The 15,472-nt window shown below is 54.7% G+C and overlaps 5 protein-coding genes across 5 annotated transcripts; 1 reads left to right on the forward strand and 4 right to left on the reverse strand.

The window, feature by feature from the left end:
• Nucleotides 1-129: 129 nt before the first annotated feature.
• Nucleotides 130-3,828, forward strand: N0V89_003141 (uncharacterized protein; the record flags this gene model as incomplete). The annotated part of the gene is made up of 1 exon (XM_056211943.1): nt 130-3,828. One exon carries the CDS (start codon nt 130-132, stop codon nt 3,826-3,828), a length of 3,699 nt encoding a protein of 1,232 aa, XP_056075416.1.
• A 491-nt stretch (nt 3,829-4,319) lies between these two features.
• N0V89_003142 (uncharacterized protein) lies at nt 4,320-10,025 on the reverse strand (the record flags this gene model as incomplete). Its single annotated transcript, XM_056211944.1, has 2 exons — nt 4,320-9,164; nt 9,294-10,025. 2 exons carry the CDS (start codon nt 10,023-10,025, stop codon nt 4,320-4,322), a joined length of 5,577 nt encoding a protein of 1,858 aa, XP_056075417.1.
• Nucleotides 10,026-10,100: 75 nt separating this feature from the next.
• Nucleotides 10,101-11,480, reverse strand: N0V89_003143 (uncharacterized protein; the record flags this gene model as incomplete). Its single annotated transcript, XM_056211945.1, has 1 exon — nt 10,101-11,480. The coding sequence occupies one exon, from the start codon at nt 11,478-11,480 to the stop codon at nt 10,101-10,103; it is 1,380 nt and encodes a 459-aa protein (XP_056075418.1).
• Nucleotides 11,481-11,823: 343 nt separating this feature from the next.
• ATP16 (delta subunit of the central stalk of mitochondrial F1F0 ATP synthase, atp16) lies at nt 11,824-12,606 on the reverse strand (the record flags this gene model as incomplete). Its single annotated transcript, XM_056211946.1, has 5 exons — nt 11,824-11,856; nt 11,931-12,020; nt 12,071-12,290; nt 12,356-12,378; nt 12,475-12,606. 5 exons carry the CDS (start codon nt 12,604-12,606, stop codon nt 11,824-11,826), a joined length of 498 nt encoding a protein of 165 aa, XP_056075419.1.
• A 576-nt stretch (nt 12,607-13,182) lies between these two features.
• Nucleotides 13,183-14,219, reverse strand: N0V89_003145 (uncharacterized protein; the record flags this gene model as incomplete). The annotated part of the gene is made up of 2 exons (XM_056211947.1): nt 13,183-13,881; nt 13,953-14,219. The coding sequence occupies 2 exons, from the start codon at nt 14,217-14,219 to the stop codon at nt 13,183-13,185; spliced, it is 966 nt and encodes a 321-aa protein (XP_056075420.1).
• Nucleotides 14,220-15,472: the final 1,253 nt, after the last annotated feature.

The raw sequence follows: 15,472 nt of genomic DNA on the forward strand, positions 1-15,472 counted from the left end.
CATGCCCCCGTTTGAGGCAGCAGACACCACCGTTGATCATGCGCGTTCCTCGCCGGCGACGGTAGCATAAGACCGGCCGTCACCGTCATGTCGGCCCCCTCCAGCGAGGGTCGACTCTCCACGTCGTCCATGCCCTCGATCACATCCTCACCCACGCTGAACTCGAGATACTCCGGAGCATACACAGACAATGGGGAGGGCAGCTCGTCGCAACCACCCAGCCTGGCAGGGTCGAGGCAGAACAGCCGAGGGAGGAGCAACGTCCATGAGGAGGAACCGCGAAACGCTGGGAGTCCTTTGCAAGAGGAGGCTGTTAGGGAACGCGACTTTGCGCAGCGCAAGCGGAATCGCAGGTCTGGAGGTTTCCTCTTAGACTCCGCTTTCTCTAGTGGACCGCGGAGCCGACTATCACAATTCGGAGGACATGACAAGGACGAAAAGGGCAAGCAATCTTCGCGTCATAGCCAGACGCACGGACGAAGCGAGCATGAAGAGAGACATGCAGCAAATGGCATCGCGAGTGGTTCGCCTTTGTCGAGGGAGGTCAGGATGGCTGATGCAGGGCCCGCCGACGCAAATCTGAGGGAAGAGTCTGTTAATACTGAAGACCATGCGTCGGATGGTGTATATGTCAGAAAGACAAGAGCAGGTGCACCTGCGATACCCTCGACTGCACACAACAGAGAACAGCACTCTGATGCTACGACAGCACGGGCTGCCTTCGATCCGAACCAAATTGTACACATGGCTCTGAGCTTGAATGAGAGTCGCCGGCGGAACCTGAGTGCTGGCCAACTACTCACTCCACAGGCACATGCCACATCCGGAGGTCGTCCGAACGAAAGTTTTAGTAGCCCGGGCACTGGAAGTAATCACTTGAGGCAATACCTAAACGAACAGCGAAGAGTGTCGCGAAACATCTCCCCATTTGGCGATAAATCGTCCGGACGCCACATATCCATGTCAGCACAACGCAGAGGGTCGGTGTTGATAAAGGGGCAGCTTGGCAAAGAGCCGAGCGAAGAAACATGGCAGCGAGTGGAGAAGGCTCGCGCGTTTATTGAGCTGAGGATAGAATACCTGAGGCTTCTCGAATTCCTGCCCCCGCTCAAGCCTGACTCTACTGCGCCTGGTAATTTCGTGGTCACGGCAAACAACGTTCCCGGCAGTCCACACGCGCAATTAACACGGGTGCCCTCTTACGCGAACAAACATCATGAACTTGGTCGGCCTTATAACCCTTTACAAGTGTTACGGAATCGCCGGAGCAGAGCAAGGGAAAGAAGAGGTTTCGAGCATCCGCCAGAAGAGTTTGCAGATGTGGAACAGGTTCACAAGTGGGTTGGCAGGGTAGAAGAAGCTGCAAAATCTGTTATGTACCGCCAACTCGATGGAGTAGCTTTGCCCAAGCTTCATGAGGACCATGGAACAGCAGCTGAACCTGCGAGGCCCGCTAGACCCAACAAAATTTGGATGTTCAGTGCCGAAGAGCTGCTTGCAGATGCGCACTGGCTCGAGCATGGCGACAATAAGACGATCGTGGAAGACCGCTACGGACGTAAAATTTTCCCACCGAAGGAACCTCAGAAGCAAGACCTCCTATCAGCCCGCGCCAGCAAAGAGTACCCCGAGAAACGGAGGAGAAGTTGGGTCGAAGGCATTGTAGCGGATAGCCACAACACAACTGGAGACGAAAGCGAAGCTTTGAGTGATCGTGGCCGCAAGCGCAGGCTCTTGCCCACCTTCAACCGTGCGGAGAGCCCGAAACACCGAAAACATAACTGGATCGGATCGAAGCAACAGGCTGGAAGTGACACGGACTCTACTGACTCTGACTCTGATCTGGAGAAACGTCGGTCGCGGAAGACTCAGCAAATGGTGGAAGGGGACAACGAGACCGGTGCATTGAAGCTCAGAATGAAACATCTCATGGAACGAGAGGCCGAAGAGACGCAGAGGACGGAACCCCCTCTATTGTTCACGCCGGACACCCCGAACAAATGGGGACAGGAGACTGCTGACGGTCATGATGAAAAGGGTGTCCGAAGTTCTTTCGAAGTGTCAGATTCGGCGAATGGGTCTGTCAGGGTGAGATTAGACGGGCTCAAGTTGCCTCCGAAACAGCGCAATGATCCTGAGTTGTCTAAAGATCCGTCAAAAGAGTACAGATCATCATTTGAGGAGTTCGATAGCACAGCACCAAGCACCCCGATTCACGCAAGACACTACCCGCATATCGATAGCGACGTGTCACCACCACCAAGTCGCGCTGGTTCGCAAAAGAAGCCAAAGAAGAGCAAGCTGGACTTCTTGCGCTCTGAAGAGAGCAAAGCGAAGCATGATCATGACTACCTCGTGCCAGATCCAGCTGGGTTAGACAAGAAGCGTAGCTCTCGCAATACCAGTGAAGAGGCTGAAGAGGGCACCGGTATTGGGTCTGCGATATGGGCAGCACCCGGCGCAGTCAAACACTTTCTGGGACATCGCAAGAATGACAGCACCAATAACCTAACAAGTCCCATCAAAGACAAAGACCGGAAAGAGCTGAAGGAGCCGCCATCTGCCGTCACAAGGTTCATCAAAGGCGTGAAGAATGAGAGCTCAAAAATGGGAGGGTTCATATTCCGCAAAGACGGACAGACAGACGAATCAGACACGGATGCAGCATCCGACCACCTCGTTGCCCTTGAATCCGAGACAGACGAAGAGAACGGCTCCCTCCGCCGTAGGAATCGACCCGACCTCGCGCGGAGCGAGACTGCCGAGACTGCAGGCAGCAGCACCTCCAAGACATCCAAGAAGGCCACCGGCTACCACCTCGAACTCCCCTCTTTCCGCTCCTCTTACCAGAACAAGATAGACGAGGACAGCGCCTCAGAGCTCTCCGACCACCATATCGCCCGCCAGGCCCGCGAAACAGCGAACAATCGCTCTCCGCGCTTCGACAAGCTTGCTCCCCCCGGCCTTGATCTCTCCCGCATATCATCCACGTCGTCCCCATCCCCATCCGCAAGCCAAGATCGGATCTCCCAGCTCCTTGCACGTCCCGGCGGCGTCGGCCACGCAGGCCTCCCTGTAACCTCCCTCGCCAAGGACAAATTGCCTCCGTCCAGCACCTCCATCAGCCCCAAGCGCAGACCGTCCCGGCCTACCCTCGAGGGCAAACGCCACTGGAGCATCACAGACAGCCGAACCGAGCTCGCCCGCGCTACCAGCACCACGACCATAGTGACCCCCAGCGACATCGCCCGCGTCCGCGCCCTCTTCCTCTGCTCCGGCATCAAAGCCAAGGAGATAAACCGCCGCGCTCTCGAGGTCCGCGAAAACCCCCCAGCCTTCCTCACAAGAGCTGCGAGGAGCGCAAACGCCGATCTCTACGGCGTGAGCAGAAAAGAAGAGCACGTGCTCGCAGCCCGCATCCTGACCACAGCCTTCGAAACGCGCATCGAAGAACTCCAAGCCGAGGCTCGCCGCTTCCGCGAGGAAACCGTCGTGCAATTGCAGAGCCGCATCACGGACATCAAGGCTACCGTGGAGACATCCCTCTTCGCGCGCGTCCGCGAAGGCGGCGACGAGGCGCTGCAGGTCTCGAGCAGAGTCAGCGCCGATGCGCCGCTCGCTGTCAAACAAATCACCGACGATATCGAGCACATGATGCGGATGCGGCGGCGGCGCTCGCGCTGGGTGCGCCGCGTTGGGTGGACGCTGCTCGAGTGGGCGCTGCTGGGCTTCATGTGGTGCGCGTGGCTCGTCGTCACTCTATCGCGCGTCGTCGGCCGCACAGTCTTCTTTTTCTGGAGTATCTTGAGATGGTTGCTTTGGTTGTAGGAGGGTATTCTCGTCGCTTCGCGGTATTTTGGAAAGTTTATTCCTTTGGCGCGGTTAGGGGTTTGGTTGTACGATGGCGTTTGATACCATTGCATGTTGTTCTGGATGGCTGATCTGACACATGTAGTACAAGGAGAGGCAGCGTAGCATTGCCTTTTTTCCCTTTGCTCATATACAAGATTGTAATGTGTAGTATACAACACGAATCGTATATTCTGCAGTCACCTTTTGATGTGGAGGAGGGCCTTGTGAATGTGCCCTCACCATGGTTTTAGAATGATTGCAAACTGCTCCTGGGAAAAGTGATATACAATTGGGGATTGCTTTATGTTCAGTGAGTTACGAAACAATCTCCCCGAGTCTAGAGGCCATTCTCACGTTGATCATGCCTGAAATGAAGACACAGATGTGAGCGCAGCGTTCTATTTGATACAGCGCGATGTCTAAACACCATCCCAGGACCAATGGCAACGCACCCCATCTTCACGCAATCACGCCCACTTTTCGAACAGTCTTCTTCGCAACCCTAGACCCATCCCCTGCCCCGCCGCAACATTCGCTCCAACCTTCTCCTTCTCCCCGTATCCCTTTCGCTGGCCTCCACCATCCTCCCCTGTCTGTCCAGTTCCACCAGTCGACCCATCTCGAGCATATCCTCGTGGCTCATCCCCAGCTCCTGCATTCTTCCTGTCTCGCGGCGGCGGCGACTCCGACTTATTTCTTCGTCCCCAAAAGCTCTTCTGTCTTGTTGGCGAATCTGTCCATGGGGCCGGGCTCGCTGCGAGGAAGATCTGTCTTCGCTTGGCGTCAGCACGCTGCTGCTCTGGGGGCTGTAGCCATGAATCATCCGCTGCTGCCGGCTCTGGTACGGGTAATGACCGGACTGATGATTGACTGCGCGGTACGTCTGCTCTGGAGGTCTCTCGCGAGAGAACGCTTGGTCCACGGTGCTGTTGTATTGGCGTTCGTGGGGAATCCATTACTGCCTCAGATATTGTTCGGATTTTCTGGACGTACTGTTCGGGACCTCCGTCTCGTGAGAACGACTTTGGGGTGACCCTTGCCGATGAAGCCTCACTGAGGGGGTTTCCCGGTCCTGACGGACCGCGCGTGGTACCACCGACGGAGGATCCTGAGAAACCCATTGCTCTCGTTGCATCACTTGCGCTTCGCCACCTGCTCTGTTGTGTTCTTGGTGATCTTGCGCCGTGCGCTGTTGACGGATGTCTACCTGTAATCTTTCGCGTCTTTCTCGCCTCTTCCCCGACCGCGGACGCTCTTCGCGAGACGTGTCCACCAATTGTCGCTCTCGAGAACTTTTCCGCTGTCGGCGCGACTGAACTTCCCTTCGATTGCCCTCGTAAAGTTCCCGTCCTAGGGGTTCCTGCCCTTGAGGTACCCGCTCGCACCGTTGTGGAGCCCGATCGAAAGCCCTCTGGGCTTCGACTTGATCGTGATTTGATGCGGTGTCCCGCTGCCGAGATCGTTCTTGCTGCCTCAACTGGTGAGAGCGGTTTGAGGAGCGCATCATCGGGGTTGAGCTTGAGGGCATGACCCGCTGCAGAGATTCGTCTCGCTGCATCGAGGGCTGAAAAGGTACTCGCGCGCGGGGGAGTGGTTCTGGCGGTAGCGTTTCGCTCTGTATAAGCTTTCTTCTTGATGGAGGGTCTACTGCTCTCTTCAGTGGTACCGTCCGTAATTTGTCTGAGTCCAAGATCACCGTCTCCTTCTCTGGGATCGAATTCGGAGACGGCAGGTCCGAAGTTTTCTTGCGAACACTCCTCTGCCTGCGGTGCCTGACTGCCTCGCGTTGCCGAGCTGGATGGCTGGCGCCCGATATTGCCGCTTTGCGTCGAAGGAGCTTTTTGAACCAACATTTCTAACGTCCTGCTCCTTGTCCGGCCACGTCGGGCGTCCTGGCGGACAGGCTCTGGCTTAGTCGCCTCTTGCGGAACTGATAGCGGGCGAGTGGGTTGTTTGTCAGTCGACGCCCGACGAACATGTGGAGGCGCTTCACGCCTAGAAGCGGCCTTCTCTTTGTCACGAAGGTGTTGTTGCGTTTGAGGTTGATAGCGAAGGAATTTCGGCGCTTGGCTACGAAGGGGTCGCGCATTAACTTCGTTGCGAGGGGCGTAGTCCTGCCGGGAAGGACGCTGCCTGTAAACTGGCGGAGGAGACTCGTGTCGGGGTGATGGAGGTTTTGCATAGCTCTTTCGTCTAACAAGCGCTGATGGAGAAGGTGGTTGGTAGAAGTCTCGTAGAACTGGTCCTGGAGGAGGTTGCGAGTAGACATGTCTTCTAGCTGGAGCGGGTGGAGGCTGAGAGCAGACATCTCCTCGAACATGCGCTGATCCTGGTCTAGAACAGGAGCCTCGTCGTGAAGGAAGCAGAGGTGGGAGTCTGAGGTAGTAGTCGTCCTTCCTAGCGGAGGTTGTTGTTTGTTGGGGAAGAAGATCGTCTCTTCGACGAGGAGGGGAGTAGACAGGGACGGGTGGAGCCACATTTCGGGCAGGGGAGATGGGATCTCGTTCAGGTGCGGTTTTATTCCCTTTTGGCCTTTGTAGCGTTCCCCCAGGATATCCTGGTGTCGATCCTGGTGCCGCGGATCGAAAGGGTTGGACTGGCTCACGGTCCCTTTGTGCTGGTGGTTCAGGTGAGTACTCACGCTGAACACGCGAAACCGGCCGAGGGTCAGCTTTGGGTTTGCTGCCGAACCTAAAAAAGCCTGGTTTTGACTTAGTCGGCGGCTCCTCTTTGGGCTTAGGAGGCGGTGTGTGCGTGTCTGGCTTGGTCCACGTTGGAGTATCTCGTACTGGATATTCAGGGGCTGGAGGTCGTTGTTGATCTGGTGGGAGGTTAACACCGTAGACGGGTATCTTGGACTTGCCTTTGCGAGCAGTGGGCGTCATCTTCTTCGGTGCATACTGAGTGGGAGGGGCAAAGATCCCTGGAGCCGCTGAACTAGGTTTCCTTTGCTTCTCTACAGACACAGCCAGCACACGAGGGATTGTGTTTCGCTGTTTTCTAGGCACAGCAGTTGCTACGCGTTCTAATGGAGGTTCAAATGACTGCGGATGTCGAGACAACTCGGCAGTAAGAGGCCTATCAAGCCTACCAGACTCCTGGTCTAGGATTTCTTCAGCAAGAACTGTGCGTCGTTCCGCAATGCGAATCACTGGTGCGGCTAGAGTCTCGTTCGGAGCGTGCTCAGCCTCATGTGGAGGTGCTGTTGGCTGCCGTTCGGGTGTGGAAATACTTGGCTGTCTTGAACAAATTGCAGGAGGTGTGTAGAATGCTGTAGGCTCATCTTGAATCCTCACTGTTTTCTCATCAAGCGGGACATCTCCAACGGTAAGCTGACGTCGAGAACGGATCCTTTCGTTGCGGGCTGGAGCGCGAATTGGTTCTTGAGGTGAGTCCAGAATTGATGGAGCCGGATGGCCGTGGTAGACATCTAAAACAGCCAACGGCTCATTGAGCACAGAGGATTGTGTGGAAGGAGAAGAGATTCGATCTGCTCCTAATTCCGGCTCCACGTTCTTTTGGATTAGGCCAGCAGGTGGTCGATCAGGCGGGCCCTTACATGATATGCCAGTCGCGAGTCGTTCAACAAGTTCCTCCTCTACCGGAGGTGCTCGCTCGCTGGGTACTCGTGTTGCCTTCCTTTCGACCTCAGTCGGTTGGTCATATGTGCTCTGCCGCGAGATGGCGGTTGAGGCTCGTCGTGATAATGGCTCCTCCTCCTCCTCCTCCTCCTCCTCCTCCGGTGGTGCTTGTTCCGTTTCCAATTCATTTGGTTGACGGGTTGCAACTCGTTCTTCCATTAGCTCTTCCGGCGACGGGGTCAGTTGCTGTTCCAGGATCCTTCTCGAAGTTGCAGCCCGTTGTGGTGAGGGGACTTCTTTGTTTTCAAGCGCCGTGGTTGGTATATAAGTTGCTTTTCTTTCCAGCCCAGCGGCCCGCCTCGTTATCAAAACTACTGGGACTCGAAAATCATCAACCTCCAATTCGGGCGTTGACTCAGTACATTGCTTTATTGTCACGTTGCGAACGATTCGTGCTTGGTAATCAATTTCCGGCTCGGGCTCTGGGCTTGGGTATTGCTCAATCGATCGCCTAGCCGTCATTTCGTGGACAACTGGAGGTTGGAAGTAATCAAGCTCCGGCTCAAGTTCCGGCGTCCCAAGTCCAGTCACGATGTCGAATGCATAGATCGGCTGTTCTTCAGCCTGAGCAGTTTCTTCAATCTCAGAGATATCTGGTTCTAGTGCAAGACTTATGGGAGATTCTGGTCGCTCTTCACGATACTCCACTTCCTCGCTCCTAAGCTCCGGTGAAAAGTCAACGGCATATTGCGACTGCTCTTCAACCTCCCGGAGATGATCGGTCTGACGTTGCGTAGCCACGTTAACCACAACTTCTGGTTGCTCTTCTGCGTCTCTAGAAGCTTCAACTGCCTCGGTCTCAAGTCTTGGCGCAAGGTCAACCACCGGTAAGGACTCCATGACGGCAGTGATACAGTCGATAGCAGCGGGCAGCTCGTTTTGTGCGCACTCAAGCCATGCTTGAATTTTTTCTAGCGGTATGGCTTCAACCTCTAGCCGGCCTTGTAAGATGATCGACATTCGCCGAGACTGCGTTGAGATGCGAGTAAGAACCTTGCTCAATCGCCTCTCGTTGACTCCCTGGTCGATCATCCTCGGTACTTTTTCGATAACGAAATCAACGGACTTGTTCCGAAGGCGAGTCGACTTTCTGAAAAGATTGTTATTCACTTTGCTAAGCGCACGCTCGACGGGGTCGATGAATGTCGAGGATCGACGACGATCATCAAGATGAATACCAAGATCGTCGGCGATTACATCGAGCTCATCCATGAGTTGACTCCGCGTTTCAGAAAGCTGGGTCAATTGTTTACGGGCCTTCTGTAGCCACGCGTCTTCGGTCTCTTGCGTTTTCTCCGACTCTAAAATAGTCGCCGTCCGCAAGTCCGGTGCATGAAACTCTTCTTCATCAAACTTTTCGACCACAGGCTCTACCACCGAGCTGTGCCTTGACATAGTGGAGGGTTCTGGTGAGCGTTCGGGTGAGCATTCGGGTGAGCACTCGACCGGCGCTGCCTCAAACTTGGCATCGTCTTCCGCAGTGTACTTTAGATCAAGATCTATACCCAGATCGTCGGCAGCAGAGTTGACTAGGTTTACAAGTTCTGGACCAGATTTTACGCTGTCAAGTAGCCATGGCAGCGCATCATTCATGTTAGGACCCAGCTGGCCCGGCGCTCCGACATTGAGCTTCTCAGCAGCCCTGGGCGATATTTGCGGGCAGGGCGGTTGCTAATCGCAGACCTGCTGAACTGGTTGACATACAGACCGGCAAGGGTGACAGACCTGGTTGCATACAGGACACTGGCAAATGATGTGGCAAGTTTCGGTACAAGGACCACCAGGATTGGAGCAGTTTACAGGGTCTTCCGAGACTTGTCGATGTTGTGCAAGGTTCGGTCGGCTAATCTTGATATTGTTGATGATTTTCTGCAGAGTATTCTGATGCTCTCCGAGGATAGAGTCGATGGCGTATCCCAAATCTTGAGTAAAGGTGTCTCCACGTTTGTCACCAGAGACGCACGCCGAATGATGCTGCCGACGGCACCTGCTGTCCTTCCTGAAGCTTTGTGCGCTGCCGGTAGAGGAGTCGCTTGCGGCTCGCCTCCTTGAGTGATGGTGCTTCGGCGTCATAGGTAGTGGGGGTGCTGCGGCACGACACTGGCTACACGGCTTTCTTGCAGCTTCTTCGCGAGGCTCGATTGCCGATATAGTCGAGAAGTGACCGCAAGCGCGCTTGATCCAATTATTACGGTCCTGAAGTGGTTTCTTGTAAGCCATGAATGTTGAGCCAGGCTTGATGCGCGCTCCGGGAAACCCGAAGTCCTGAGTCTTGCGTCGGCCGTATCCACCTCGCCAGTCAACGTGGTCGGGGACTTCAATGGAGTAGTAGCCCTCCTCTACACCGACATGTGCACTTGGATTAGCGGCCTGAGTAGTTGTTCGTTCTGTGAGGCTATGACCGGAGCTGGAACCGTCGTGGCTAAGACTTTTCGCAGCAATGTCCTCAAGCTTCTCGACCGTCGGTTGGGGTTCGCCAAAGTTGTGAACATATGTCTCGAAATCGTTGTCTAGATTCTCGAGTTCAGACATGTTCGATCCCCGCCTAGGTCGTCGCACGGACTCGTCAGCATCACTTTCCTGATCTATTGGGGCACTGCGAGATTCCTAACGCCTGCTCCTCTTGGTCCAGGTTGCGCTATGAGACTGTCGCTCAGTGAATGGGCTTTGTCGTGAGTCCCTTTGCTGGTCTTTGCCTGCGATTCCGCGGTCGAATTGGCTTGCAAACCTTCGAACAGCGTTACCAGTCCGTGACAGCTGGGCTTGTCCGGTCCTCTTTGGATCGGTTGATGGGCTAGCTTTTTGGGACTCAGCAGTGGACGACTTCCGGTTCGAACGGCGCCTCACTGTTTCATCAGAGGCGAGTGGGTGCTCTGGATATGCAGAACTTGCTCTTGTACTACGAGTACCCGCCGAGAGATCGTCAAACCGGTTTCGCTGTACAATTGAGCGCTGAACACCCCTCAGCGGCTTTGCCTGTGGTTTTGGTTCTGTGGACACACTTGTAGACCTCCTGCGAGCCGAGGCTGACGTTTCTGCGGCATAGAGAGATTTTGAATTGGACCACTCTGCGACTTTTGCAGAACGCTTAGGCGAACTTCGTCGACGAACTGGTCTTTCGCCATCGTCAAATCCAGTGGCGGTCCTCATGACGAGCCTTGGTCTGACTTCGTCCGCCTTCGCTCGAGTGAACGGATTGGTACGCTGAGCTGACTGTCTTCGCTCGGCAGCCTCTGTCTGTGGTCTTGGGATAGGCAAGGTAGCGCTAGAAATTTCCCGTCTTGTCGGCCTTTCCTTCGCAGGACGTGCTTCCTCACTGCTACCGGTAGACCGCATGACAGGGCCGGCCTTGTGCGGTTGCTGCTTGATCCCGGAGTCGGTGGAGGCGTCCTTGGCAATGGTGGCGGTTCTTGCAGACGGAAAAGGAGGAGCCTTTCGAGATTCCGAGGCTTTTGTCTCGAAAAGGCTCTTCGCATCCTTGACAGATACTGCCTTTTGTGGCGGTCGTGCTGGAGGGAGAGAAGATGGCCTTGGAGTGCCATCAACAGAGACTTTTCGCTCAGGCGCTGGCGGAGGGGTAGGGCGTGTGACGAATCTGAAAGAACCAGATGTTCTTGGGCGTCCGCCCATGTTGCTTCCGAGCTGTGAGGGTGGACCCGACTCTGGCGCTCTTCGCTCTCTGTAGGGATGCTCGACATTGTCCAAGATTCTGCCATAGGGGTTCTTGCCCGTCAAGTACAATGGCGACTTCGGCCTCGAAGGAGTCGTCTGAGGGGCGGAGAGATTGTTGGGTGGTGGAAGTGGCTGAGGCTGAGACTCCAAAGTCCGTTGAAGTGAGGGTTGTAATTGCTCGATAGTACCCCGTGGCGTCCGCGCAGACAGCTCGTCTACAGGACGCTTCTCTTGAGTCGCAGACTGGCTACGAAGCCCGGTATTTGTCGAAGGAGGAGCCGAGCTTGGTGCAGACAGGCCAGTGCCACGTCGCATGTGGTGCGGAGGATAGGATGGAAGACTTACACTGGACGCGTGAGATGCAAGTGAATGCAGCTGTAGCGTTGACGTCTTGTGATAGAAGAGCACGTAGGAATGTAGAATGACGGAAACAAGTAAAAGAAATTAGGAATAGAGGTAAGACGTGAACGGTTTGATTGAGTGCACTCAACCGGGTGTGTAAGAGGAAGCGAAGATGACCCAGGGAAGTGTTTTGCTATCTCGAGCACCTTCTATATTTTGGCCGCACGTGGAAAGCACTGTGGAAGGCACCTCCCGCGCCTGCTAGTGTACAACGTCACGCAATGAAATGCCGGAGGAAAGCACACTATTTACACAATTACTTCAGAGCCGCCTGCAGGCTCTCGAGGACCTAGCGTGACTGTTAGCAGTGCTTTCTGACGCATGGAATTATGCATCTGGTTTAGTGTATGCAGTAGAACTCACCTCGAGCTCAATCTTAGCCTCAGCAATGTCCTGCTCGCTGCCGCTTCCGCTGGCGATCTTCTGAGCCTCTGCAATCTGGTTTCGGACAGCCTGGCAACCTGTCAGTGTATCATCTACTACCAGCCGCGGACGCTGTGTACCTCTGCGCTGAAGTCCTCCAATGCGTATCCCTCGACGGCATTGATGCTGAGCTGCGAGTCGGGCTGGACGGTGGCGAACCCGCCAGAAAGGAAGAATTGCTTGCTGCCGCCGCTCTCCTCGATGATCTCAACAAGTCCGGGCTTCAATTGCTCGATCGAAGGGACGTGGTTGGCCAGGACACCCATCTCACCGGTCTCCGCGGGGAGGTTAACCTGGACGCTGCATTGTGAATCCGTTAGTATTCGCTTCGAGGTGAGGGTTCGGTCGGGCTGGCGGAGACGTACACATCCTGCGACTTGTAGATAGACTATTGCACATAGTTGTTAGCTTTCATCAAGTGGCTGTAGCGCCCAATTGCACAGAACACGGCGCCTCAATGGACGCGGTTGCTGGTCGTGCGTACCTGGTGCGGAAGAGCTAGGGAGAGCTTGATCTTGTCGGAGGCGACGTCGGCGTAGCCTCTGCGCATGACGGGGCGGGCAATGGCTTGGGGCCGCGCGCGAAGGGCGGCGCGAGCAATGCGGAGGGAGCTCATGATGGATGTCGGTGTGGGGGGGGGATACAATTGCTGATGCCGGCGCTGTGGTGTAGGAGGTCGACGCCGAAGTTCTTGTGCTTGGCAACCGCTACCGAGAATCCACCGCCGTTATGGTTAGCGCGCGTGTTCAATTCACTCTCCTCACGCTATATACCCATCGCGCACATCTTCCGGCCTAGCTCGTCACGCTTCATAAGGATATATGCACGAGGATATCTCGTCATTGTTTTGAAGGACGACATCAGTCGACATCCGTAAAGGTCACCAGGATCCCAGGCATCTGCACATTCAGCGTCTTACTTGTCTCTATCCTGTTCTGCACAACATACGTAGGTCCTCACATGTCTCAGTCAAGCCTACAGGATTCTCGCTCCCTTCAAAAAGGTGGACTCACGAATAAATTCGTCTCAGCATTAGTCACGCATCATTCGCACGAGAAGAAGATGTCCGATAATGTCCGGCTCACCGTGGAGCTCACGGATCGATTGATAAAATGACAAGCAATATAAGAGTAACTATATACACGAACTAAATACCTCCAGTTGCCAGCACCTTGGCCACCTCAACCACTCCTTATACAACGGGCCAACCACTCGAGAAGTCAATCTTGTTGATACCAAACTTCTTCTGTCCATCAGCGTACCCAATGCGGGTATCAACATAGTGGTAGTACAGCACCGGCCCAAGGCTAGGATCATAGTACACACCCTGTCCACCAGGCCCATACACCCATCCGTGAGACTCGAGCACAGTAGTTCCACCACCGTTTGTGCAAGAAACGCCAGCCTTGTCGACAAAGCCACCTGTAGCTGAGGTGGATCGGCACACCTGGATCTTGTACTCGCCTCCGGCGGCGGGCTTGCTCGTATCAAAGCCGCAGCACTGCCCGACCGAGAAAAAGAGGTAGTGGTAGTTTCCGTTCTTCGCGATGAAGGCGCCTTCCTGGGCGTGCGAACCGGATGGCTTGTACGCGATGCGGGTAGAACTAGCACCTGAGGCGACGGTCAAGGGAGGGTTGTTCATCTTGACGCTGTATATGTCGCCCCAGAAGGAGCCGAAGGACATGACCATGTTGGCGCCGTCATAGTAGGCGGCGCCGTCGATGGCGTTGTAGGCGGAGCCGGACTTTGAGCTGATGCCCGTGGCGCCGTGGTCAGTCCAGGTATCGAGGTCGCTGGAGCTGGCGACGCCGATGGCGGAGTTTTGCGAACCGAAGGAGGAGACGGAGTAGAAGAGGTAGTAGGTGTCGCCGAATTTGCTCACATCGGGGGCCTATCATGTCCTAATCAGTCTGGAATCCATGTGAAGAAGGTTGAACTGGGTTTAGAGGAGAAAACACATACCCAGAGGTCATCCTTCCCAGCCAAGTTGATCTTCGAGCCAGCGGGAATAGCAGCGTGAAGGTATGTCCACGGCCCATTGATCGTCTGCGCACTGTGGATGGCGATCTTGCCTCCGGTAGAGAAACGGTAGTACCTCCCATCGGAGTCACGACGGATGAGTGCAGGGTCATGAGCATTGTTGCAGACACCGCTGCACGCCATAGGATCAGCATAACCCTTCACCGTAGCAGCAAGTCCAAGGAGGGACGCAACGATATAAGACTTCATCTTGCCAGCAAGCAAATGCGAAAGAACTAGAAGGAGAACGAATGATCGAGGACCTGAAGATAGACTGAAGGAACAACAAGCTGTGGCGGGCAGACAGCCACTACATATAGTTGAACTCACGATGTCTACAGTCTCGCCCAGGTACACAATAGGGACCAGGTGGGTCGCCGTTTGTGGCTTGCCCCCCGAAATCTCGGTATTCATGGAGAAATGCTGTTAGCGTTGACCAATGTGAATGGTGGAAACACTATCACTTCGGGTGGTGCCAGCCTAAGACGGAGGATTTCGCCTTGGAACTACCACGTCCTAATTCCCATGTCGGCAGATATATTGCGGGGTACATATGAATGCACCCCAGATTGCTAAAGCCGTATGATGTTCCCAGCTACTGTCTACATACACGTAAGACAGCTTGAGCGCAGAGCCGTGGATGGCGGAATATAGAAAGCAGCTCCTGCGTCCTGGTGTGATGTGTGTACCCCTGCTTGTATCGTTTCACACGTGCTCACAATAGTGCGTTTCAGATAGGGCTGACGGCAATGAGATGGGCTTATGCATCCTGCTTCGGTACTCGCGGCTATCTAGTGCGCTTCAGTATAAGGCCACAATGTTTCCGCGATGGTGCAAGATTGGTGGATGGTACTTAGAGTCTAGACTAGACCTTGCGGGCATCGGCAAGACTGCGCGCCGAGCTTCAAACTCAATATGGACCTAGAGTGTCTGGATTATTCGCTCTCACATACCTATGGTATTTACAAAGACCTATGATATCGAAAGGAATACTTCGTTTGTACTTGTGAGATGTTGCCTAGCGCGCAGAATAGAGGATCTTGACTCCGGATGGCCCACGAACTCAATGCTAGAGAGAAGTTCCCGTTATGACATGACCTTGGAGCATCTCGGGCTATATCCGGTTGACAACACTATATGAACACCCTGCGCACCACCGTTCAACCCTGCACCCTGTAGCTGTGCCAAGGGGTAGTGTGTTTTCCATCAATGAAATGCTACGCCAACACAGCAAAACAGAATTTCATCCCTACGTGGTATACCAATATCCTTGCTAGCCCTTGCCTACTTTGCTAGATGACAAACGTGCGAAGGATATAATATAAAGGTTATAACAAGCATCTAGGACGGGGCGGCTGGCCAACGGAAAAAAAGTACTTCCGCAGAGTGCCGTCGGAAGATCTAGGACAGACCATCATGTATACACTTCGTTGTGCCGATAGCAGCAAATCCGCATGGCGCAT

The sequence above is a fragment of the Didymosphaeria variabile genome, assembly GCF_027946475.1.
Source record: "Didymosphaeria variabile strain IMI 356815 chromosome Unknown scaffold_2, whole genome shotgun sequence".
NCBI lineage: Eukaryota > Fungi > Ascomycota > Dothideomycetes > Pleosporales > Didymosphaeriaceae > Didymosphaeria > Didymosphaeria variabile.